General features: G+C 49.0%; 1 protein-coding gene across 2 annotated transcripts in view; it reads right to left on the reverse strand.

Annotated features, from left to right (window-relative positions):
- The window catches only part of LOC119169507 (vascular endothelial growth factor receptor 1), a 154,116-nt gene that overhangs the window by 78,706 nt on the left and 50,919 nt on the right, over positions 1–24,491 (reverse strand). For both annotated transcript variants that reach the window (XM_075877744.1, XM_075877748.1), the window contains 5 exons: positions 22,955–23,228; positions 21,929–22,051; positions 21,239–21,309; positions 19,669–19,809; positions 19,292–19,397 (listed from right to left, as the gene is read on the reverse strand). In XM_075877744.1, coding sequence (XP_075733859.1) covers positions 19,292–19,397; positions 19,669–19,809; positions 21,239–21,309; positions 21,929–22,051; positions 22,955–23,228 — 715 coding nt within the window. The remainder of the gene's footprint in view (positions 1–19,291; positions 19,398–19,668; positions 19,810–21,238; positions 21,310–21,928; positions 22,052–22,954; positions 23,229–24,491) is intronic.

A 24,491-nucleotide genomic window follows, 5' to 3' on the forward strand; every position in this document is an offset into this window, starting at 1 on the left:
GGATTTAAGTAACCGTGCGTACAATCATCGTAGGGAGCCTATTACGTTCTGCTGCACCTACGAAACGACGAGAACTTAGTGGACGTACTCGCGAGGAGGCGAGGGCGCGGGCCACCAAAAACCGACGCCTTGAGCGGTGGCGCGCCATCCAGTGAGCATTGTTGGGATCACCAGAGAGGACCCCGTGAGCAGCGACCGGAGAAGTGTTTACTGAAAACGCTGGCATTGGCGTTCGGAAGCCGCCACCAGACAAGGCGTGAGCATAAAAAAGCTTGCCGAGCAAGCTCCTAAAAGGTATAGCAACGGTTGCTGTCACTACGCCTAAGATGCAGTTTTGAACTGTTTATTGGCTGTTTAGTGACGCTAGAGTGTTACAGGTGCAACCGAGATAAGTAAGTCACGGCTATTAGCTCGTATTTACACAAACGCCTTTTGCAAGAAGCCGCAGCATGAAGTGAACTGCAGTTTCTTTCGTTATTTTCTATTAACATTTTTTGTGCCACCTCATTGCACACACACGTGGTTTCACTAGGGTAAAAGAATTCACGGCCACAACTTTAGTTCATTCTTATAGCACATTCACACATACCTCTGCAAACTGCAGTCTCTGAGACTTTGGCTATAGTTAGTTGTACATATGTGCCCCGCCGCGGTGGTCTAGTGGCTAAGGTACTCGGCTGCTGACCCGCCGGTCGCAGGATTGAATCCCGGCTGCGGTGGCTGCATTTCCGATGGAGGCGGAAATGTTGTAGGCCTGTGTGCTCAGATTTGAGTGCACGTCGAAATTTCTGGAGCCCTCCACTATGGCGTCTCTCATAATCATACGGTGGTTTTTGGACGTTAAACCCTATATACATATATATTGCCACGAGGAATTGCTAAGGCGCAGTACAACGCAGACGTTGTTAAAAGAGGAACGCTGACGGCATCGCTACGACTCATGAAGCCCGCCGGAAGGCACGAGCCGGCCCAGCCTGTGCACGAGCTGCTACCGAGCAGCGGCAAAGAAAAGAGGAGAAGAAGAGGACGACGAGCGTTCGCTGCTTTCTCCCAGCTACTGTGTAGTTCTTTTGGCTTTGGGCACAAGTTCGCCCTTATTAAACCTTGTAAATAGGACGTCCCGGTTGTGAGGTTGTTATATCCGTTACATTTTCTGGTGGAGGAGCCTGGGTACATGATTCCGAGCCCCACGCAAGAGCGAAGTCCAAGCACTGACCAGCCGCAACCAGTGGAGCTTACACCGGTGCACCAACGAGTCAGCCGCCGTATCCGAGGAGAGTTGCCAGAATTTGGGCCACTCCCTTCTGTATCAAGGGCATCGGTGACGGAGACAAGCGCCGCCACCACCATGACGAGCCAAGTTACGCCGGCACAACTCATCGTAAGCCAACCGGTCATTCCAAAGGTGTTTCATGGTGACCCATACGAGGACGCCGAAGACTGGTTAGAGCATTTCGAGAGAGTGGGAAATCTAAATCAGTGGAACGAGGAAGGCAAGCTGCGTAACGTCTACATTGCGTTGCAAGACTCTGCACGAGTGTGGTACGAAAACCACGAGGCATCTCTGACGTCGTGGCAAGAGTTTCGGCGGCAGCTACTGAGTACGTTCGCCAACAGTGATCGCCGGGAAAGGGCGGAAGCAGCTCTCCGCACACGGATTCAACGAACGAACGAAACTGTCGCGATGTACATCGAAGACATGTCCCGCCTTTTCAAGCGAGCTGATCCTGGCATGACGGAAGACAAGAAGGTGCGCCACCTCATGCACGGGGTAAAGCAAGAATTGTTCGCGGGACTCATCCGCAATCCGCCCCGTACTGTTGCTGAGTTTCGGTCGGAAGCAACAACCATCGAAACGACGCTTCAGCAGAGAGCCCGACAGTACAACCGCGACGTAGCCGGTGCATCCGCAGGAGTCTACTCAGCAGGCGTCGTGGATAATCTTGACACATTGCGCGAGCTCGTCCGGTCTGTTGTCAGGGAAGAATTAAGGAAACTGCAGTCACCTGATGTCACCCCCGAGCTGTCTCTTGCTGAAGTTGTCCGAGATGAAATTCGACAGGCCATGCGGGAGCCGCGGAGTGATGTGCCAGCGACACGACGGGCGGTAACGTACTCCGAGGTGCTCAGGCGACCTACTCCGCACTGTTCGCCGATCGAGACACCAAGTACTTATGTGCAGACAATGCGCAGCCCGCCTGAAATCGTAGAGGCAACACGCACTCCACCTCGTGCGAGAGAGATGATGCCACGGAAGAGCGATGTGTGGCGAGATGCCACACGTAGGCCCTTGTGTTTCCACTATGGAGAGGCTGGCCACCTGTACCGATTCTGCCGATATCGTCAAGCTGGTCTTAGGGGATTCGCCATCAATGCACCGTGTCCGCGAAACGGCGAAAGACCTTCCGAGATTGAAGAATACCTATGCTCACGTCGGGAATTTGACCCGCCTCGTCGTCATCAACCACGCTCACCATCCCCTATGCGCTACCGCTCGTCTAGCCCACGTCCCTTCCCAAGCACGTCTAGGCAGCGTTCGCCTAGCCCAAATCCGGGAAACTGAAGAGGGCGACCTGTGGAGGCGAGGCCGCTGGCGACTTGGGATATGAAGATCCTCCACTGCGGTACGAGCCTGATAACGACGACTGTTTCCAGGTAAAGGAGTGCAGTACAGAGAAAATTACTTCAGACTTGCCGTTGGTGATTGACGGACTAGAGCTCAATGCTTTGATCGATACTGGTGCGGATTATTCTGTGATAAGTTACGAATTAGCGAAGCGACTCAAGAAAGTTCTGACCGAATGGGGTGGACCTCAAGTACGTACTGCAGGTGGTCACCTCATAACCCCTTCCGGCCGATGTACCGCAAGGGTCATGATACGGGGCTTCACTTACGTCGGTGACTTTGTCGTCCTACCTGTGTGCTCGAGGGAAGTGATACTGGGAATGGATTTCCTACAAGCTAATGGTGCGATTATCAATTTACAGAGGTCGAGCGTGTCCTTTTCGACGGAGCAAGCTTTAAAGGTAGCACGATCAGATGAACGATGTACCACTCCACTGCGCGTCGTCGACGATGATGTGACTGTACCGCCACGGAGCAGTATAATGGTTCTCGTGCATAATGATGCATTCAGCGACTACGAGGGTGTGGCGGAGAGCAACGTGGATGTTTTCTTGAAAAGAGGCGTTTGTGTGGCACGAGGGATTATCCAGCTGCGAAACGGGTGCACAGACATCCTCTTGACGAATTTCGGTAACGAATTCCAGCACATCGCAAAAGGGACGGCAATAGCGTTTCTTCATGAGTTCTGTGAAGTGACAGAAATATGCAGTCTTGAAACGACGTCACCGAATGTGAAACTTCCATCTGATGCCTGCGACACAATATACGTAAATCCTAATCTTTCAGAGATTCAACGTCAACAGCTATACGACCTCGTGCGGGAATTTGGCAGCTGTTTCTCCAACAGTTCAAAGGTACGGCGCACGAGCATTACAAAACACAGGATCATAACGGACGAGACAACCAGGCCGGTATGCCGGCACCCGTATCGTGTTTCCCCTAAGGAAAGGGAAGTCATCAAGAAGCAGGTACGAGAAATGCTTGAAGATGATGTTATCCAGCCTTCTAACAGCCCGTGGTCATCTCCCGTGGTGCTTGTCAAGAAGAAGGATAACACGCTACGGTTTTGTGTCGACTACAGGAAACTGAATGCTGTGACTAAACGGGATGTATATCCCCTTCCACGCATCGACGACACGTTAGATCGACTTCGGTGTGCCAAGTTCTTCTCATCACTAGATCTGAAAAGTGGATACTGGCAAATCGAGGTTGATGAACGTGATCGCGAAAAGACTGCTTTTGTTACCCCGGACGGACTTTACGAATTTAAGGCTCTCCCGTTTGGTCTCTGTTGTGCGCCGGCAACGTTCCAACGCATGATGGACACTGTGCTTTCCGGATTGAAGTGGCAGTGTTGCCTAGTGTACCTAGACGACGTGGTCATCTTCGCGGCTACATTTGAGGAGCACATCAAGCGCCTTCGGTCAGTGTTAGAGGCAATCCGTTCGGCAGATTTGACAATCAAGCCAGAGAAGTGCCGATTAGGTTTCGAAGAGCTTCGTTTTCTTGGGCATGTCGTCAGCGCCCAAGGTGTTCGCCCTGATCCTGATAAGACGACCGCCGTCGCAAGGTTTCCGGTGCCAACAGACAAAAAGTCAGTACGGAGATTTCTAGGTCTATGTGCGTACTATAGACGATTTGTGAGAAATTTTTCAAAGATCGCAGAACCCTTAACGAGACTTACGAAAGAAGATGTGCCTTTCCAGTGGCAAAACGAGCAACAAAGCGCCTTCAACGAATTGAGAAAGAGGTTAGAAAACCCCCCGATTCTTTCTCACTTTGATGAGACAGCCGACACGGAAATACACACAGATGCCAGTAACATCGGCCTTGGATGCGTTCTAATACAGTGGCAGAAAGGTGAAGAAAAAGTGATAGCTTATGCCAGTCGGACTCTAACAAAAGCAGAGACAAACTATTCGGCCACGGAAAAAGAATGCCTTGCCGTCATCTGGGCCATCAGTAAATTTCGGCCGTACCTATATGGTAGACCATTCAAGGCAGTCAGCGATCACCATGCGCTTTGCTGGCTGGCGAACATAAAGGAACCATCCGGACGACTAGCAAGGTGGAGCCTCAGACTGCAAGAATACGATATAACCGTGGTATACCGATCTGGCAAAAAACATACCGATGCCGACTGTTTGTCACGGGCTCCTACAGACACACCACCATCAGAAGAAGACGACTTTCCGTTCGTAGGAATTGTCGAGACCACTCAAATAGCCGAACTCCAACGTACAGACAAAGAATTACTCCCGCTTATCGAACACCTGCAAGGAATTGACGTACAAGTACCCCGTATATTTTCTCGAAGCCTCGCATCGTTCTGCCTCCGAGGAAACGTTCTCTACAAGAGAAACTTCAAGCCCAACCGCGAAAAGTTCCTGCTTGTCGTTCCAGCAACTATGCGACAAGAAATACTTCGAGCGTGTCACGATGAGCCCACATCTGGACATTTGGGTGTGACGCGAACGCTTGCAAGGATCAGTCTCCATTATTATTGGCCCAAGCTACTAGCTTCAGTGCAACACTACGTCAAAACATGCCGCGAGTGCCAAAGACGAAAAACACCAAGTTCTAAACCAGCGGGCCTTCTACAACCTATAGATCCACCGAAAGCGCCTTTCCGCCAAGTTGAAATGGACCTCCTTGGACCCTTCCCGACATCTTTACTCGGCAAGAAATGGATCGTTGTGGCCACTGATTATTTAACTAGATACGCCGAAACAGACTCTTTGGAACGAGGAACGGCAGCAGAAGTGGCCCAATTCTTCGTACACAAAATAGTCCTGCGACATGGCGCTCCAACGGTTGTAATCACCGATCGCGGAACGGCTTTCACGGCGCAACTTTTGAAGTGCCTGCTCAACATGACTCACACTGTTCATAGGAAAACCACTGCATATCATCCTCAATGCAATGGCCTGACCGAACGCCTTAACAGAACTCTAGCAGACATGATATCCATGTATGTGGATGTCGAGCACAAAAAGTGGGACGAAATTTTACCATACGTCACTTTCGCCTACAATACGGCTGTGCAAGAGACCACCAAAATCACCCCATTTGAACTAGTTTACGGTCGTGCTGTTACCACAACACTGGATGCTATGTTACCAATAGACCAAGATGACTACCCCCCCGATCTTGACGACTTTCTACAAAGAGCGGAAGAAGCCCGCCAGTTAGCAAGATACCGAATACGCCACCAACACCGCATCGATGCCGACCGCTACAACCGAGGAAGACTTGACACGCGATATGACGTTGGCGACAAAGTGTGGATATGGACTCCAGTACGACGACGAGGCCTCTCCGAAAAACTCATTTCCCGGTATTTTGGCCCCTACGAGATCGTACAGCGACACAATGACCTCGTCTACGAAGTCAAGCCTGCAGGCCACCTGCATCCGAGGCGACGCAATCCCACGGAGCGTGTACACATTGTACGGATGAAACCGTACTACGACCGATTCCAAACCTAGCCACCCCAATCCCTTGACGTACTGCAACCTCATTTTTACAAACTTGTACACACAAAAAAAAAAAAAAAAAAGTACTGAACAGCCTCATCGCAAGCATCGGGGCGATGCCGCTTGAGAGGGGGGATAATGCCACGAGGAATTGCTAAGGCGCAGTACAACGCAGACGTTGTTAAAAGAGGAACGCTGACGGCATCGCTACGACTCATGAAGCCCGCCGGAAGGCACGAGCCGGCCCAGCCTGTGCACGAGCTGCTACCGAGCAGCGGCAAAGAAAAGAGGAGAAGAAGAGGACGACGAGCGTTCGCTGCTTTCTCCCAGCTACTGTGTAGTTCTTTTGGCTTTGGGCACAAGTTCGCCCTTATTAAACCTTGTAAATAGGACGTCCCGGTTGTGAGGTTGTTATATCCGTTACAATATCAATCAATCAGTTGTACGTATGAAGGAACAAACACTTGTCATGTTGTTCGTGGTGTTGCGAAAATGCTGCGCTCTTTTGTGTAAATTTTTGTATACAGCGTGAAAGTGGTCCCGCTCATTGATGTGCTTTGTACGACCATTAAAATTAAGTTGCGATGCAACAAAAAAGTGTACTTGTGAATTCAGTGCATTCCCTTTTTTGTCTAGCTATATTTTCCTATTCAAGGCGCTCAACTGTGGCTCAGAGGCTCATGACACCTTTATATTCCAAGTTCATTCAAATGATTCCGAGGTTTTGTCACTTGTATAATGGTACCATTAGTAATGAAAATGGGTGCGTAAAATAACAGTAACTGTTACTAACGCTTCCGTTACTAACCACAGCTTCAAAGAGGGTTGTAACATGTGTAACATGTGTGAAGGCTTGACAGATGTCTTCAAATGGAAAGAGGGGGGAAGGGGATGGGCAGGCGATTTGCACCACGATGCACGATGATCTTAGTAGTAACTGTGGACGTAACGATGCACGTGATGTCCACTGTTACTACTAAGATCTGTGTGTCTACTGAACGCCACTTAAAATACCTCCGACCACCGTCAAAATTTATACCAAGCAAGAATTTTTCTTCTTCCCTACAACATTGCCTTCCTGAACTGAAGCTTTCTCGAAACAGGTGCGTCCTTGATGCGACCTGCGAACGCAGAGCAGGCACATAGCTGGCAAAAGCGTAAACATGCTGCGGCAGTTTCCAGTCGTAAACGTGTCACCAGAAGGCTTATACGCGTGTTTCCGAATGCAAGAAAAGAATGCATGACAAGTCCAAACAGCACGAATGAAACAGACCTAGGTGAGTATGCCGTGCTCACTTCCGTTAAGCTGTGTTTTGCGTGTTCAACATCGCACTGTGTTCTCCGCCGGGAATGTAATTGATAGATAGGGAGGGGGATAACATACCAAAACTACGATATGATTATGAGAGACGCTTTAGTGGAGGGCTCCGGAAATTTCAACCTCCTGGGGTTTTCTAACGTGCACCCAAATCTGAGAACACGAGTTTCCGCCTCCATCGCACAGCATTTCCACCTCCATAGAAAATGCAGCCGCCGCAGCAGGGATTCGATCCCACGACGTGCGGGTCACGCGGCCGAGTACCTTAGCCACTAAACCACCACGGCGGGGATACGCCGGGAATGTAAGCGGCACAGATTAATGCGAATGCTTTTGCTGAAGTGGTTCCCCTTATCAAAACTGACGTGTACACTTCTTTACCACAGTGAACAGAATGTGAGCGCGCTTGAATGACAGACCTATATTCCAGTCACCGAAGAAAAGAAAATTGCTGTGCAGCTGCACTTCAAACGCCTTAGTCGCTCCCGAAATGCCGTGCGCATAGTATATGGTGCTTTAGTGGGCCTCCATTCTGTCCTCTGATATCTGCGTGTCATAAACAACAAGAACGAAAAGTGTACCCTGCCCCGCCTTGGTGGTCTAGTGGCTAAGGTACTCGGCTGCTGACCCGTAGTTGGCGGGATCGAATCCCAGCTGCGGCGGCTGCATTTCCGATGGAGGCGGAAATGTTGTAGGCCCTTGGGCTCAGATTTGGGCGCACGTTAAAGAACCCCAGGTGGTCGAAATTTCCGGAGCTCTCCACTACGGCGTCTCTCATAGTCATATGATGATTTCGGGATGCTATATCCTACATATGAAATCAAATCAAATGTTTTCCCATGTATGAGCGAAAGAACGCCCCACTATTTGAAGAGTGGGTAATCATTGGCTTAAAATTATACGACTCACCTGACACAGTGCGCTGCCCAGCTCGTAGGATACGTCCGCAGGCGAACACCACGAATTCTTGATTGTCCCTACTATGACGATTGTTCAAACGCTGACGTTTGTTCTTTTCTTGAGCGCACATTCCTGAAGCGAAAGCGCTCCGTGTCGGGTAACTCATTTAATGGGCTCCTTAACCACACCAATTTCAAAGGCGAGACAGCATTTGCCTTCTGGCCTTCACTGCCCTTCTCTACAAGCGCTATTTTCTCCTTACCCCGTTCTTCTTCATAAACACGTGGAATGTGAGCATCGAACGAGTAGCGGGCTTGTCTTTTCAGCCACGCATTATCTCCGCTCGCACAGTCGCAAACGCAGTGAAACGATGTGAAATCAGTTTATCGCACACGATCTTGATGCGATCCCAAGCAACACGGACACACGACTGCATCATAACTTATATCTCTCGTATATCGACCAATCGACAGCTTATTTCACACAGACGTCACGTCAACAAACTGCTGTTGTCACGAAATGGACCGCGAAGAAAAGGAAACGCAGCAGAGACTAACGCACGCGTTCTTCGAATTTTCAGAGGTTGTTTTGGGGACCTTTATTGCTTTTGGGACTGCTCACACAACAACGTCATGTTTCTACAACACGAAGCTATTACATGGTCATTGATTGATTTCTGGGGTTTAACGCCACAAAACCACCATATTATTATGAGACATGCCATAGTGGAGGGCTCCAGAAATTTTGACCACCTTGGGTTTTTTAACGTGCACCCAAGTCAGAGTACACGTGCCTACATTTCCGCCTCTATCGGAAACGGAGCCGCCATTACATGGTCATAAAATTCAACAAAAGGTGAGCAAAGATGCGAATGAGCTAGCGCGAATGCCAAGAGCGCAGCCAGAAATTTTCGGGGGCGAAGCGCCCTATGCCGTGGGTCGTGCGTCCGCGATGTATGTAGTAGTCATCGTAGTAGTAGGTTGCCACCTCCACGGCTGGACTAGAAGAGCGGCACTCGCGCACCCTTTTCAATTGAGGAGGAAACCTGTGCACGTTAATCGCAAATAAAAAAGATAGTTGTTTATGATGAAACAACCTACAGAGACGAGTATCTGTGACTTACTCCAATAAAATTGCCTTGAATTTCATTCTTACTAAAAAAAAAAACTAGCATCAGAAGGACGCGCTTTGAGCTCTATCTGACCAGAAAAGGTTGCCGCGTTAAACTCGCGGACGTAACCTCCTTGGTTTTAGCAAGGTTTAACGAGGGTTGGGCCACAGTGCCATGAATATAGTGAACTAGTATACAGTCATGAACTAGAGGCGGTGAAGGGTGGGAAGTAGGCACGAAGCGCAGGCCGTAAGAAAGCGCGCGAGTGCCACCTCTCGTTTAGTTCTTGGAGTGTCCGCTGGATGGCGGTACTTCTATACGCTAATATATGATGAAAAGATGAGAGATGGCGGTACTTGGAGTGTTCACTAGATAGAAAGACGAATGGACAGAAAAACAGATGCAAGGATGGGCGCACGGATGAATGAATGGACGGACGGGTGCATGGATGAACGCAGGGATGGACGCGTGGATGGACGCATGGATAAACGCACAGACGGACGGACGCATGGGCAGTCGCACAGACGGACGCACGGATGGACAAAAGTCGAAACGAACAGATGGGCAGACGCTTCACCCTACTCATCACCAGGCACTCCGTGGATATGCTGTGATTTCTTTCTCGGTGGGAGGGGGGGGGGGGCTCAATTATGTACGTTCGTGCGTGTGTGTGTATGTGCGTGCATACATACGCAAGTAAAATTCAAAATTTTCAGGGAGGGGTTGACCCCCTTGGCTACGTTATGACGAATGCCACTGCTTGGTGCCAGTGCCACCGTTGGGCAGACTTGAAAAGGAGCCAGAGCTTAAGCTAAAAGTGGCCAAGATGGCCACGCCATTAATATTAACCACCACATTTGTAACCGAACAGGAAAATGTGTTAAAATGTACATAACTGTTGATATACGAGAGTAAATATATCATTCTGAAAGTTGTGACGGAGTATACCAAGACCAACATTTTTCCCTCTCGCTAGGTCTCCAAGATGCAGGTAAGTTGCTAATAAATTAATAAATTATTTTACTTTCGGTACACCCACCTACAGTTTGTCCACAGTAGATAGAGCTGTCGCAAAAGTAATTTTGGGTCAAAAGCCCAGCAGCAACCTTAAATGTTAAAGCTACTTCTTTTTCTTGAAACCCCGTACCGGCCTGGACAGGTCGCAGGTGGTAGATCTAAGAAGGCTGCAGACGGGCACGTTCACCAACCCCTACCATCTGCACCGCCCATGGCCCACGCTGCACCCGTCGCCTGGCTGCCCGTGGTGCACGCACGAATGGGCTGATATGGCACATATACTTTGGCAATGCGCAAGAGACGAAGATGGGCCACGAGAAAGGACTACGTCAACTGAGGGACCCTCCGAAATGGGGCGCCTTGCTGAGCGATAGCAAGCCGCCCTTCTCAGCGAGGCCCTCGAAGACCAGGTGTGGGCCGTCCAGAGGGCTAGGGCCGTCACCGAGGACCTCGGAAGATGTTCCTCAAACGATGTGTTCCTCGAACGATGTGTCCCTGGCAGCCTAGTCCCGGGCACAGCAACAACCGTTGGACTAAATAAAGTTCATTCAACTCAACTCAAAGTAGAAAAATGTAATCGAAAATCAACACTCCAGCATCACCTTGTTGCTCATATTTCTCTGACGCCACTGTACTTCAACATATGAATATGACGCCAGCACTGCGTTTCTTTAGATGCCTGCGTTCCTTTCTTCATCTGAGAGACGCTCATTGGGTGCCTCGATGCTCTCTAAAATAGCCCGCAGCAGGGGCAAGGACATGCGTGCGCACATAGACCAACAGGGCAAAAAAGCTTGCAAATAATAGTGAATATTCGAACTTTCTTCCGGTTTTGTTTCCAAATAATTCGAAGAAATGACCATTAGGTGCTAATGGCGACCGTCTGAAATTTTCGTTGCCAGACAGGGTCGGAAAGTGGCCAGTTTGGCGCAAAGTAGCCACCAAGAACAACTCTGCTTGGTGCGACCAAAAGCAACAATCACCTTGCTGACGCATGCGTGATCAATAGCGGCGCTCTCGTCAGCAGAGTGTTAAGGCGCCCTATATATGTTAAGGTTAACTTCCTGGTTAAGCAGTGATTCGCTCTACGTATTTCTCTTTATTACGTGTCCAAGAATTAGAAATTAGTGTATTAAATTTTATATTAAAGCAGCCGGTGCATAGTTATTGGAGCCGAAGCGTCTTCGGAAGCGTCTTCGGAAGTGACGCTGAATATTGCCGCCGGCGTCAGCGTCGCTCGCCGTATATGTATACGTATCTATATATATGAAAATCCAAGAAAGGAAAGAAAGCAGAAAAACATTCTGGCGCGTAGAATCGAACGTGGGACCTCAGCGTTGTGAAAGCGAGGCATTAACCACTGCGCCTCCCCGGAGCGCGGCCTTCACCGTTCAAACGGCCGGTTATTATTCCTACCACTTACCGCAGCTCACGAGCGTCTCGGGGGGAATGGTGTTTTCAGCATTACTCGCAAGGTGGCACAATGAGCGCGCGTCGCCTAAGGAAACTTGTTTCATCTAGGGACCTTAGCGTCGCCACATCGCACGGCGGCACCCACTCTCATCTGCTGCGCGTACTTATCCCGGCTTGCGAGAAGGGGAGAGAGAGACAAACATCTTTATTATGTAGGTAGAACAAAAAGCATGGGAGGGACCCCTAGTCCGGGGTCCCTAGGACGACTCCGGCGACGTGTCGAGCCCGTTGTATGATGGCTCGCAGAACCTCGGGAGGTCCGTCGCGGAGGGCGTCGTCCCACAGCTCTTTTTTGCGCAGCGGGCGGAGGAGGGGTGGTAATGGAGGGAAAAGGTTTGCCGTGCACTCGATAGTGACGTGGAAGATGGAGGGTGACCCGCCGCAGCCCGGACAATTGTCGGCATAACAGTGTGGCCAGAATTTGTTCAGGGAGACAAGATTAGGAAAAGTGTCGGTTTGCAACTGGCGTAGTGCCACTGCTTCCTCTCTCGAGAAGGATGGTGGTGGCGCACGGTGAGTGCAGCGAACGCTTCTATAATGACGGAGAGTCTCTCCGTAACGCAGCAAGGGATCCCCCCACCCTGAACTGGTCATTTCACCACGCCGGGCCGCCCGGAGGGAAATATCGCGGGCTACTGCATGTGCGCGTTCATTGCCCGGCAGCGAGGCATGACCAGGGGTCCACATTAAGTGGATGCGGGAAGGTGTGACTGAAGCATTTTTCGGGATCTGTTTGAGAATTTGTTGTGCCGCTCTCGGAATGCCATGTCCTGATAGGAACGCCCGGCATGCCTGTTGCGAGTCCGTCAGTATATACACTTCCCCTGGGACACGAACGGCGTGTCGAATGGCGAGAGCAACGCCGAGAATTTCTCCGTACGTGACATTAGTGCCGCGCATTGCAGCAGAGTCCTTCAGGGATTCAGTGCCATCCAACACTACGGATGTATAGCCCTCTTGAGTGCGCGCCGTGTCTGTGTATAGAGCCTGGGATTCTGGGATGTTTTCGAGCATGCGGTTAAGGTATCGCACACGAGCTTTACGCCGTCCTATGTCATGCACTGGGTGCATATTACGCGGCAAGGGATGAATATTCAGTACCTTACGTAGGGCGGGTGATAAGGTCGTTGGGCGGGCTTCAGGTTCAAGTGGTGGGACAGAGTGCCCTAACCGTGCAAGGAGATAGCGGCCAGTACGTGTGAGCAAGAGGCGCTGGCGGTGACTGACCTAATGCGCCTCTAGTAGTTCTCCTAGTGTGTTATGCGTTCCTAAATTAAGGAGACGGTATGTGGAAGTATAGTGCGGTAGGCCATAGGCTAGCTTCGTCGCTTTACGAATGAGGGCATCAACGCGAAGTTGTTGCGCTTGGGTCAACCGCTGAAAGGGAAGATGGTATGTAAGACGGCTGATGATGCATGCCTCCACCAAGCGCAGCAGGTCCTCTTCTCGAAGACCCGAGCGCCTGTTAGAGACCCGCCTGATCATGGCCAGAATTTGCTCAGTTTGTCGGGATAGAAGGGAAACAGTATAGTTAGACCTGCCATCCGCCTGGACGTGTAGGCCTAGGATGCGAGCACGGCTGACCTGTGGTATGGGTATACCATCCACGTGTACAGTGATGGGCGGCATAGGTGAGGGGCTGCGGGAACGAATGATTATGAGCTCCGACTTTTGCGGAGCACAATTTAAGCCCCCTTTTCTCGCATACTCAGAGACAGTGTCGACTGCTTGCTGCAGTCGCTCTTGGATAGCACCGTCGCAACCGCGTGTACACCAGATAGTGATGTCGTCCGCATAAATAGCGTGAGCGACATCGGGGATCTGATCGAGAAGCCGGGGGAGCCCTGCAAGCGCGATATTGAATAGGGTGGGGGAAAGAACAGAGCCCTGTGGTGTCCCACGCCCTACTAGGCGGATTGTACCTGATCGATGCGGCCCGATTCCGATGGTAGCTGTGCGATCTCGAAGAAATGCGCGGATATAGTTGTACATACGAGCCCCACAATGCGACTCTGCAACATTGCGAAGGATAAGTTCATGTGCAACATTATCGAACGCCCCTTTGAGATCTAAGGCGACAAGTGCTCTCGTTTGGGCGCGCGACGGTGGTCCTAAGACTTCCTCCCGTAATTGTAAAAGGACATCTTGGGCAGACAGATGAGCTCGATATCCGAATTGTGTGTTAGCAAAGAAAGAGTGTTCTTCCAGGAAAGGTTGCAGGCGCCGCAAGAGTACGTGCTCCATTAGCTTACCAATGCATGATGTTAGAGAGATGGGCCGTAGATTTTCAACTTTTATAGGTTTACCCGGTTTGGGGATAAGTGTAATGTCAGCATGTCGCCACGCTTGGGGAAGTGTGCCTTCGCGCCAGTATTCATTAAAGATATGGGTAATGTGGTTGATATCCGCGTCACTCAAGTTACGAAGGGTGGAAAATCGGATTTGGTCCGCTCCTGGAGCCGTGTTTCGTCGTAGGTCTTGTAGGACCACCCGCACCTCGTCCGGGGTTATGTCGGCATCCAGCAATTCATTCTCCTCACCCACATACGGGTAATTAGGGTATTGTGGTGGCGGGCCTATGGGATTGAATTGATGTTCTAGTTCCGTGAGGAGCAAGTCAGGATCATCCCGGTACTCGTGCATTAAGATGTGCAGCTGCTGAAATGTTTTTCTCTTTGATGTGTTGGGGTCTGTGAGCGAACGTAGAATCGACCACGTTTTAGCTGTGCTTAATGTGCCTGAGAGGCGGTTGCAAAATTGTCGCCAGTTATTACTGGTGAGGGACGCTGCGTACTCCTCGGATTCCCGTGTAATTTCTTCTATACGTTTCCGAAGTTTTCTGTTGAGGCGTTGTCGCTTCCATCGCCGCGTCAACCCTTTCCGGGCGTTCCAAAGATGAAGTAAATGCGGATCTATGTCTGGTGTCTCAGTTGTGGTACGCACTGTACGCGTGGTGGCCTCAAGATCGTCAGCGAGAGACTCAAGCCATCGTTCGTAGCCCTGGCCCTCAGGCGGGTCTTGGCGGCTTTCCCTGAATTTTGTCCAATCTGTAATGCGCACATTTCGCTCTGGCCTGCGAGCGCCTCGTAACGACAGGATGGTTGCGACAATATAGTGGTCACTGCCAAGGTGCTCTTCTAAAGGCCCGTGCGCTACGACTGGGCCAGTATTGCAGACAAAGGTAAGGTCAGGACAGGTGTCGCGAGAAACACTATTGCCTATACGAGTGGCGTGCTCTGGGTCGGTGAGCAGTGTGTATCGCATGTTACAGATGGAATTCCATAAGCGGGTTCCCTTGGCTTGCGATTTAACGTAACCCCATGCGACATGTGGAGCGTTGAAGACACCACATACCACACAAACCCGTCCAAGGCTGCCAAATTCTTTTAACAGACGGTAAAAACAGTGTGTACGCGAACGAGGGGAACTGTATACATTGAGGATAAACAAACTGTCGCCGCGTTTTCCTTGCGTAATAACTTCCAATATTTGTTGAGGAATGTCGCTACTCGTCGTATGCATGCGACATGTAACGCGTTTCGAGACTAGGGCTCCCACAAGAGGTGAGACACCCGAGAGCGGGCTGTAACCGGATAATGAAGGGGTGCAATTGGGTTTTTGTAAGAGGATGACATCCGGAGGGTTTGTGGATGTGGCAACGTACTGTTGCAAGGAACCTCGTTTTTGACGGAATCCCCTACAATTCCACTGCCACACCACTAGCTGTGGCAGGTCACGCGGCGCCATCATCATCACGAGAGGAAGCAGAGGGGCGTGTATAGGGATGCGCGCGTCGGTTACCCCCGTTAGAGTTACCCACGTTTGAATGTTGCGGCCGAGAGATGTGGTCGGGTGGCAGGCTGGCGCTGTAACTGCTAGGTTCAGGAGTTTGTATGTTATTATCTCGCGCGAGAGTACGTTCTATACATAATTTCACTTGCTCCGTAATTCCTATACGAAGTTCTTCCATCTGCCGTTCGATTCGGTCGAGGGCCGCCTGCATACTTGTACCCATGTCTGCCACCAGCGCGTCCATTTGTTTTTGCAAGTGCTCACAGCGTGCCTCCATGTCACGGCGTAAACGGGCGATTTCTACCAGGGGATCGGGAGCAGAGGATGAGGTAGTGAGAGGGGACGGAGTAGAAAGTGAAGTATGGGCTATAACGAGCTGTGGGAGATCCGCCGCTCGACTTACCTCCCGAGGTGCCTGTGTGGATGTTTTTTGCGCCGAGATTCTCTGCGTCTCCGTGGGGGCCTGGGCCACCTTGGCAGAGGCGTTGGTAAGCAGGGCCTTCTTGTAGGGTTGTTGTGAGGGTGGTGCAGTTTGGTCAGAAGGGCGTTTCTCGGGCGGCCGCATTGATGCTCCGCGGGATCTGGACCGAGACTTGGAACGGGTCTGGGATTTGCGAGAAGGGGAGCGACGCTCCTTCGCGCGCCCTTTTCTCGTGGTAACGAGGAGGGTAGGATCGTTAGTGTTTGCTGGCCTCGAGCATTACCTGCAACAATTCTGCTGTAGTTACCGGGCGCACAAAGGTCACTGCAATCATTGCAGTCTCCGTTTTCGAAAAGCACGCGCTTTTCAGACACAGCGAAGTAACAAATGAGACGCTTATTCGCGTGCATCCGTACCTGTGAGTGCGTTTCGTGCGTCATTTGTGCGTGAGAAACGCGGGGCTCGTTTCGATGGGCTTTCAATTCTGCGCGTGACCTTTCAATTTGTTGCTATGGCGTTCATTGTTTCGCCTTCGCGGCGAAACTGTGACTTTTTAAATTACACTTTCATCATAGGGAATCTCCTAAGCGTTTGTATATTCACCATCTACACTGATGGCGGTAGTGTTGTCAGCACAAGAATGCGCTTTCTCAAGTTCTATACTTAATTACTAATTTACAATGAAAAGAAGATCATGCAGTTTAGCAAACTGTACATTTTGTGTAAGCTATCGCGCTCCTCAGCCAACCCAAATTTGTAGACAAGAAACAAAAACAGGCCAAGCTTTCTCGTCAGTAGGTATACAAAGACACAAATTCGCCCCATATCTGCATGTTTGACTGCTAATGTCATCGAAAGACGATAGTCTTACGTCTGCAGAAAGTAAATAAAACATTCATTTTTTATGTTTTGCACGTGAAAATTGGTGAATGGGATTTTGGAGGCACTGCGCTAGAGATGAGCGTCATCTGGTGGTAATTTAAGAAAACGGAAGGATGACCTCCGTTACAGCGAGTGCGCAGCGTTCGCGCACAATCTTGGAGACCATATTTTGTTGATTTCAAGGTAAGTGGCAGCCCCGTATCGTCTTAAAGGGTAGGAAACTCGCCTTTTCGCTCATAGCGTCGCATTGTCAGTGCCGCATAATAAATGCTACAGTTATTACAATTACTTATGTATTCATTTTCTTGTATAAAGGAACACGCAATAGAACACTGATGTGTTGATATTGTGCCTCAGATAATAATTGCTTTTAATTCGACAATTGCACAAGTTTTAACGCAAAATCAGAGCGATATTGGTGAGCGCTGTGGATGTGAGCGCACTTCAGCCGTATCGCTTGACAAAGAGACAAACAAAGAGACAAACAAAAGACATACAAACCAAAACTTTGCGTTGATGTATCCCTAAAAAGACGATCGCCTTTTAAAAAAGTTAAAGTACGTGTCATAAATACTACTCCAGTTGTACTCTTCGTGAGACAGCGATCAGCAGCGATCACTTTACCAAAGTTGAAGAAAACATTCGATAAATACTTATAATAATAGATACAATAATAAGATCACCGCCATGTAATGACCTCGCCTTGCTTGGTCGTTTCTCCTTTAAACACACAAAAATATATTAAAGCTACTGACTAGAGTGACACTCGGCGCGAAGATTCATCAACTAACACGAGCGAAAAACGAGGTAAATGGCACAGTAACGCATGACATCTGTCGACACACGCTTGCGCAGATCATTTTTCAGAAGTACATGAGTCACTGAGTAATGCCAAAGCTCCAAACTGAGCCACATGTCAGGACACCTCTATAAGTTATAACAGTCACTGCGCAAGAAACTAGACTCTGACTGACGAGGTCTGGAATGACGCTAGCGGACCAACTTGTCGCCCAGCTGGTTTCTTTCGCTCGGTCGCATGATGCCCTGATCGATCATATTCCTCAAGGGCCGAAGAGAGTATAAGATACTGTAGCACGCAAGTATGTCCTGGACACTGGAATAAAGAAGACGAACGTAACAACATCAACAGAAATACAAGTCCCCAACATCTATATGCACCTGTTCGAGACCGAGTCCTCCATCCACGACGCAGCGCTTCCGCGTACCAAATTTATGGGTTTCGTTCTGAAAAAAGAAATGCTGGAGTCGCATAAAACAGCATGCTCGCTTGACCATCGGCAGGGTGGCTCCATTTTACAGTGAAACTGTCAAGCAAGACCAGGATAATTTGGAGCCAGTCGCGTAGGCTATGCGGGCTACGTGTCCCAGATTTGACGGTGCCGGACATATTCGCACGAGTACATCGGTTACGCGATTTATTGTCACTCACAGCTCGATCTCCCCACTACCAATGAAGCTCATGACCATGTTGTACGCCGGTGGGGGCGTGATGCAGATTTCACTCACGTCATCCGACACCCTCACGTCAACCAAGGCACCACCCGTAGGTGGCAACAGTGGAGAAGGTGCATCTCGGCGCTTTCCTTGCGGAAGCCGGAGTTGTAGCATCGGTCCCTTCCCTATGTTCATGTATCTCTGGGTGACGTCTTGAGCGGAAGCGTCACCGGCGCTGCCTCTTCTGGGTATCATTTTCATGTCGTCTCCCACGGTGGCGCTAACGTCGTCTACGTTGGCACTTGGCGCCATCTTGGCGTAGTGCGGCAGCGAACTCGGCTGCGTGGTAGCTTGGCTCGTGTTGATGTAGTTCTCTTCATCGGACTTCATGTCCAGGTAGTCAGGGTCTAGCTTGTTCCCCATCGCGAGGTAGTCGTCGTTGTTTTTCATCAATTGATTCACGTTGGCGTAAGGGTCGTTCAGGGCCATGTAGTACTGCAGAAGAATTGATGGCACAGCATTAGCTCCTGATTGCGCTGACGTTACGGTGACAAAACTAATTTGACCGCCGGAAGTACTTGCATATCTTAGCATAGAAAACTATATATGGGGCCACCGAGATCATACTGTTGTGTTCGTCTAGAATGTTTCAATCATTAGCACATAAATGCAGTTGAGTTCGAGACACAGTTTTTTCGGCGTGAACACCACCCGTATTTTCAACTTGAAGTGCTATCTATAAATTAAGAATGGCAAGCAGACCCTTTTAACGAAACTTGGCATCTCTACATTGATTGGGTGGTAAAACATAGTAACTTACATTTCTCAGTCCAGCATCAAGCAGGTCTCCAACGCGGGTAACCAGGGTCGAGAAATCTGGCCGCTCCTTAGGCTCCCCTTGCCAGCAGCCCTGCATGATTTCGTACCTGTGCAGAAAAAAAAAAGCATTTCGCGACATGGAGTTGTCCAGAGAAGCAAGCCGTTGCAATACAGTTCTAAACAAAGTCAAATAGACATAGTTATTGTAACCCTCCATACCGAGCACGGTTTTGAGGGGAAGACCAGAGCAAATACTAAAACCATTTTGTTATACTGCTGTGTTTCTTTCGTAGCATGCACGTATTCAAACTTATAAGCGCTCTTTTCCAAGACGTGTATATGTTCTGTGTCATTTAAGTAAAAAACGTGATGGCTTACACGTCATCTGGCGCGTAGTCTGGTTTCTCCATGCGGTAGCCGTTCTTCAGCCTTTTGTAGAAGGACTCGTCGATGGCAACTCCAGGGTAGGGGTTGCCTCCGAGTGAGAATATTTCCCAGAGTAGCACCCCGTAAGACCATCTGTCAAGGAAAGATAAGTTGACAGACTGTGCCATCAAGAAAGCCCTTATAATGAAGGTTCGAATCAGCGAAGGCTTCTTGTGATAGAAGCTTTGTAAAAGAAATATACAGGTGAACCAGATGTTTGGCATGCTATTGCCGAAAGCGGCCGGTCAGAAACAAAGCACCCAAACAAAATTTAAAAAAATTACACCATATCCCCCTGAAGGAAACAATGTGTGGATGCGAAGCAGCGGGGAGATGGCGAAAGGCAGCCACAGAAACTCGTTTACGTAGTCTTTAAGCAGGCACACCATCAGAACCTCTACCTTACCAACGCTGTCGGTGATCGTCGGTTGATGCCGGTGACCACTGCCATGAACGCTGCCGGTGACCAACGCTACGGGTGACCATGAATATAGCACTTCTAAACAGCCGGTCCCTTAACGCACACGTTAGAGACATCGAACGTGATCCCGTGCTAACCAAAGCAAACGCGCTCTGTCTCACGGAAACGGTGCCTTCGCCGCAGAGTCTGGAGTGATATGGGTGAGTGTAGGAGAGGAGAGAGAAGAGAAAGAATGTTTATGTGCCGTGGGGGAGCGGACGTGTGAGGGAAGGACGGACACACCTCCGAGCAAAGGCTGTTTCAAATCTAAAAGCTTTGTAAATTCACTCGAAGATCGAGGAGGTGCAGGGCTTGCTTAGATTGATTAAAGCCGGTTTTTGAGTGCACGCATGCTTCTCTTACGAAAATGCCTCGGTGTTAGTCTGATGACCGACAGTGAGCTTTGAGACAAGCCACACGGGACGTAAGACTATAGTGACAAATTAGGAAACCGCAGGCGACAAGCGAGGTGTGATTGTTTCCTCTTTGGCGGAGTAAGGCGCTGATGCTTGAATACAGCAAAAGAGGTGGACGACGTATCAAGGTTAAAAGTCCATACACGAAGTACGCAAAGACAGCTAAGTTATCACACGACACTGCTTCTTTATTGCTAAGCGTCAAAAAATGGAAGCAGCAAGCAGGAAAATTATTTACTGTCACAGAATAGTGAAGGTGGAAAGACACGGTTTTAAGTGAAACTGGCCGGTATAGCTCTATATACACAACTGCTCCTCGTGAAATATGGCGATCATTGTTAAATCAGTTTGGTCGTCAGTGCCCCCGAAATTTTCTTTTCCTTTCGTTTACTTCGCCATACGGAAAGTGATATCGCGAGATCACAATGAAACTCGCAGTGGAAATGCGTTTATTGTTCACCACGCCGGAGACTTGGTGCTTAATGGAGTATATGTTAATGTGGGCCTGATTATGTATTCACATCCCCAGTTTCAGTAAGTCGTCCGACTACTTTCCCCTTAGTACAAAATTCTCTGTCAGAATTAATATTAATCGTCGGTATCACACAATGGTATGTATAATGGCATAGAAAACTAAGAAACGTACACATCGCTTTTTGTTGTGAACACCCTGTCGGTGATCGACTCTATAGCGGTCCATTTCCCAGGCAGGAGACCCTGAAAAAAAAAAAGATGTAAAGAAGCGGCAAGTCATTCGTGCTACATTAAGTCTGCCCAGCTGCAAATATTCATCGGGGAAATATAAAAAACGCTTCCTTAGATGGCCCATTCAAACAAGTAAACAAGTATCTTAACTATTTTGTTAGCTGTTCCTACTATAAAGCTACTCACTCTAATGCAGGTTTCAACATCGTTTTCGTGGACAAACGTAAACAACAAAATCGCAGCTTTATTTTTGTTTCCAGCTTTCAATATTGGAAACATTATAAAACCTTGCTGAATGTCTAGAATACTTGTCATTCTGCAGCTAAATTAATCGATTTACTTGTTATTTGCAATTACTAAAGCATCAGGGGAGAGTCAGATGATAGTTTCGCTCAATTAGACAGGGCTTCGTCTTAACCACGGCACATAATTATGTCCGTTGTTACTTTATGGTGATAGGCAGAACTAATTATAAAAGAGCAAAGGATGAAATGCTTAATCAGAGGTAAAGTGCAACCCCCTCCCCCCCCCCCAAAAAAAAAAATACGTCGGTGCTCTACGGTATTTGCAACTGCACGCTCTTCGAGTAAATCATGCTGTCAAATAATATTTCAAGACAAATGTTTCTTACGTCTCCTTTTTTGATGTAGTTGGAATACTTGTAGCAGTCCTTCGCGAGCCCAAAATCACAAATTTTCACTACGTTCCCTTCTCCTAGCAGAACGTTCCTTGCAGCCAAGTCCCTGTGAATCAACTGAAAAAAAAAATTTTAAGAAAAGCCTTAGAGAAGCACTTTACGAACATTCATTCAGTTACACAAGCAGTTAGAGAACACTTGATGGAGATTTACAACGTGTTCCATGATTTATGTGCACGTTAAAAAGCACCACTTGATCTAAACTTTCGAAACCCTCCACTACGGCGTCACTCCTATATTGTGGTTTCGGTATGTTAAACCCCAACAATTTACTATTATAATGCGCTACATGCATTTCTCATTTGTACATTTCGAATGTAGCTGAACTATCTCACACTCTTTCGAGAACGAAATAATCGTATTCATTAAACGCATTTGTACGTGAAAATAATGCGATATTGCTCAAACTCTCTTCAGTAGTGTCGATGCTAAATGATATCCCATTAGACCAGGGATGGAGGGTACCAGGAATGGAATAATAACTTGCTTTTTAGGTAATCCCCAGCAGTGAGCTCACTTATTTTTCTTCATGTCCAAGGAGCGATGACAGTTAGTTATGGGTGCAAAATAAAACCAAAGGCTTTCCCAGAACGCTTCACGACGAATCGAGGGTTTAACGGTATCCCGTCTTGCGGAGAAGCGCAAACAAAAGAAAATGCCGACCCCTCCCCCATCTTCCCCCTGAAACCTCCCCCGTCCACCAAGCAAATAAGAAAAGAATTGGATAAAAAAGTTTTTGTAATTATTGGTAAGGGCTTCTCGAATTTATTCCCCGTAACATGTCCGTGTAAACTCCTCGTTTCCATTCAGGTCCATGCCTCAAGCGATACAGCCACAATGTCCGCAGAAGTACAGCCAAAACTTGTTCCTAAAAAGCGTCGGTTCACCGGTTTTCTTGCAAGGCTCAAAGCTCGGTGAGTGTATAGCACACAGGCGCGCGCAAAGTGAGTGCGGCATTACCTTTCTCGAGGCGAGGTACTCCATCCCGCGGGCGCACTGGAAGGCGAAGCAAAGCAGGTCGCGGGTGGTGAGTGCTGCATCGCGCATGTCTCCGTGGTCGCGCAGGGAGGAGCCGCTCATGAGCGTCGTGCCATTGCCGCTCTCCGGCGAGAAGCCGTCCGTGGTGTCTGACACCGAGAAGTTGAACTCGTTGCCGCTGCTTGTCGGTGTCGCGCTCATCGCCAGATCGGCGTACTTCAGCGTCGGCGTGGTCTGCTGCTCCTGACTTTGTTGGCTGAAAGAGTGCGTTGAGGGCAGCACGATCAACTCGCCTTGCAGCATGACGTTATGTTGTAAAAATAATGAGAGAGGGGCCCATATGCGTTATTGAAATTGTGGAGATGTGAGCACTCTCTTTCTCTCTCAAAGAGAGAGAGAGATTACACTGTTGCAAAGTTTCGTTACTGAGGCTCGAGCCCGCGAGAACATCAATAGCGCTTTTGTGGCACGTAACGCACGGGTGATGTTTTGCTATGGGCCGAGAACGTGGGGAAGTTCTGAGCTCGAGTCCCATCGAAGATGTTATGCCACCACGTCGAATCAACTGCATATGCTTCGGAGGAGGACAAGGAACACATTCATTCCGATAGTTCCAGCCCTATCTTGAGACACCGCTAATGTATACAAGGAGACGAAGGGATGGTGAGGGACAAGGACTTTGGTGGTAGAAAAAACACGTGAATAAAGCTCCATATCAAGTAGTGTCACTAACAATTCCGTTATCGTCAGCCGCCCTTTTCGTTGTATGTGTGCTTTCCGCATTCCTCTAACAAAACTTTCACCTGTCTCCCTTTTATGCTGATGATTATTTAGTACACTGACCAACAGTCGGCTACCCGTAGGAAAAAAATGAGAAGAGAACATGGATGCACAGTAAAGAGGGAAAGTGAAAGTAAAAGTACTTCAAAAGAAAGAAAGAACGTGAAAGTACTGCTTGAGCGAACAGCTAGTGTATGCCATTTCGCTTCTTTAGGTAAAATACAATAACTTGGACGCAGTTTACAAGTCCAGAACACACACAACGTTTATTGCCGCGTCAGTCCTTTCAACCTTTAACCCCCCCCCCCCTAGTCGCAGTGTCGTCACGATGTACTTAGTATCATACGCTGTGCAGCCTTCTGATCATGGTTCTGACCATTCTGCTTATGCAATAACATAAAGGTCATATTGATGCGTTGTCTTTCTTTTTTAACACGGGAGTGTTTAAAGCCGAGTTCAACCGCGGCTCCGCTGTCATATTTCCGTGACGTATATGGCATTGTAGGGTATATAATTGCACATTGCATAAAAAATTGAGAAGGCTATAGATTCCATCGGAGGGCGTCGAACAAGCGACCTCTCGATCCGCAGCGTGCGGCGCTAAGCATAGGCCGCGAAGCATATGTTATCAAAGTTGTGAACGACCAGCCATTTATATACATCACATACCACTTGGCGGTACCCAGAGTTCCGCAACTTCAGCGCGTTCTTGTCAACAGTAGCGAGATGGCGCGAACGG

Source organism: Rhipicephalus microplus, chromosome 2 (genome assembly GCF_043290135.1).
Source record: "Rhipicephalus microplus isolate Deutch F79 chromosome 2, USDA_Rmic, whole genome shotgun sequence".
Taxonomy (NCBI): Eukaryota; Metazoa; Arthropoda; class Arachnida; order Ixodida; family Ixodidae; genus Rhipicephalus; species Rhipicephalus microplus.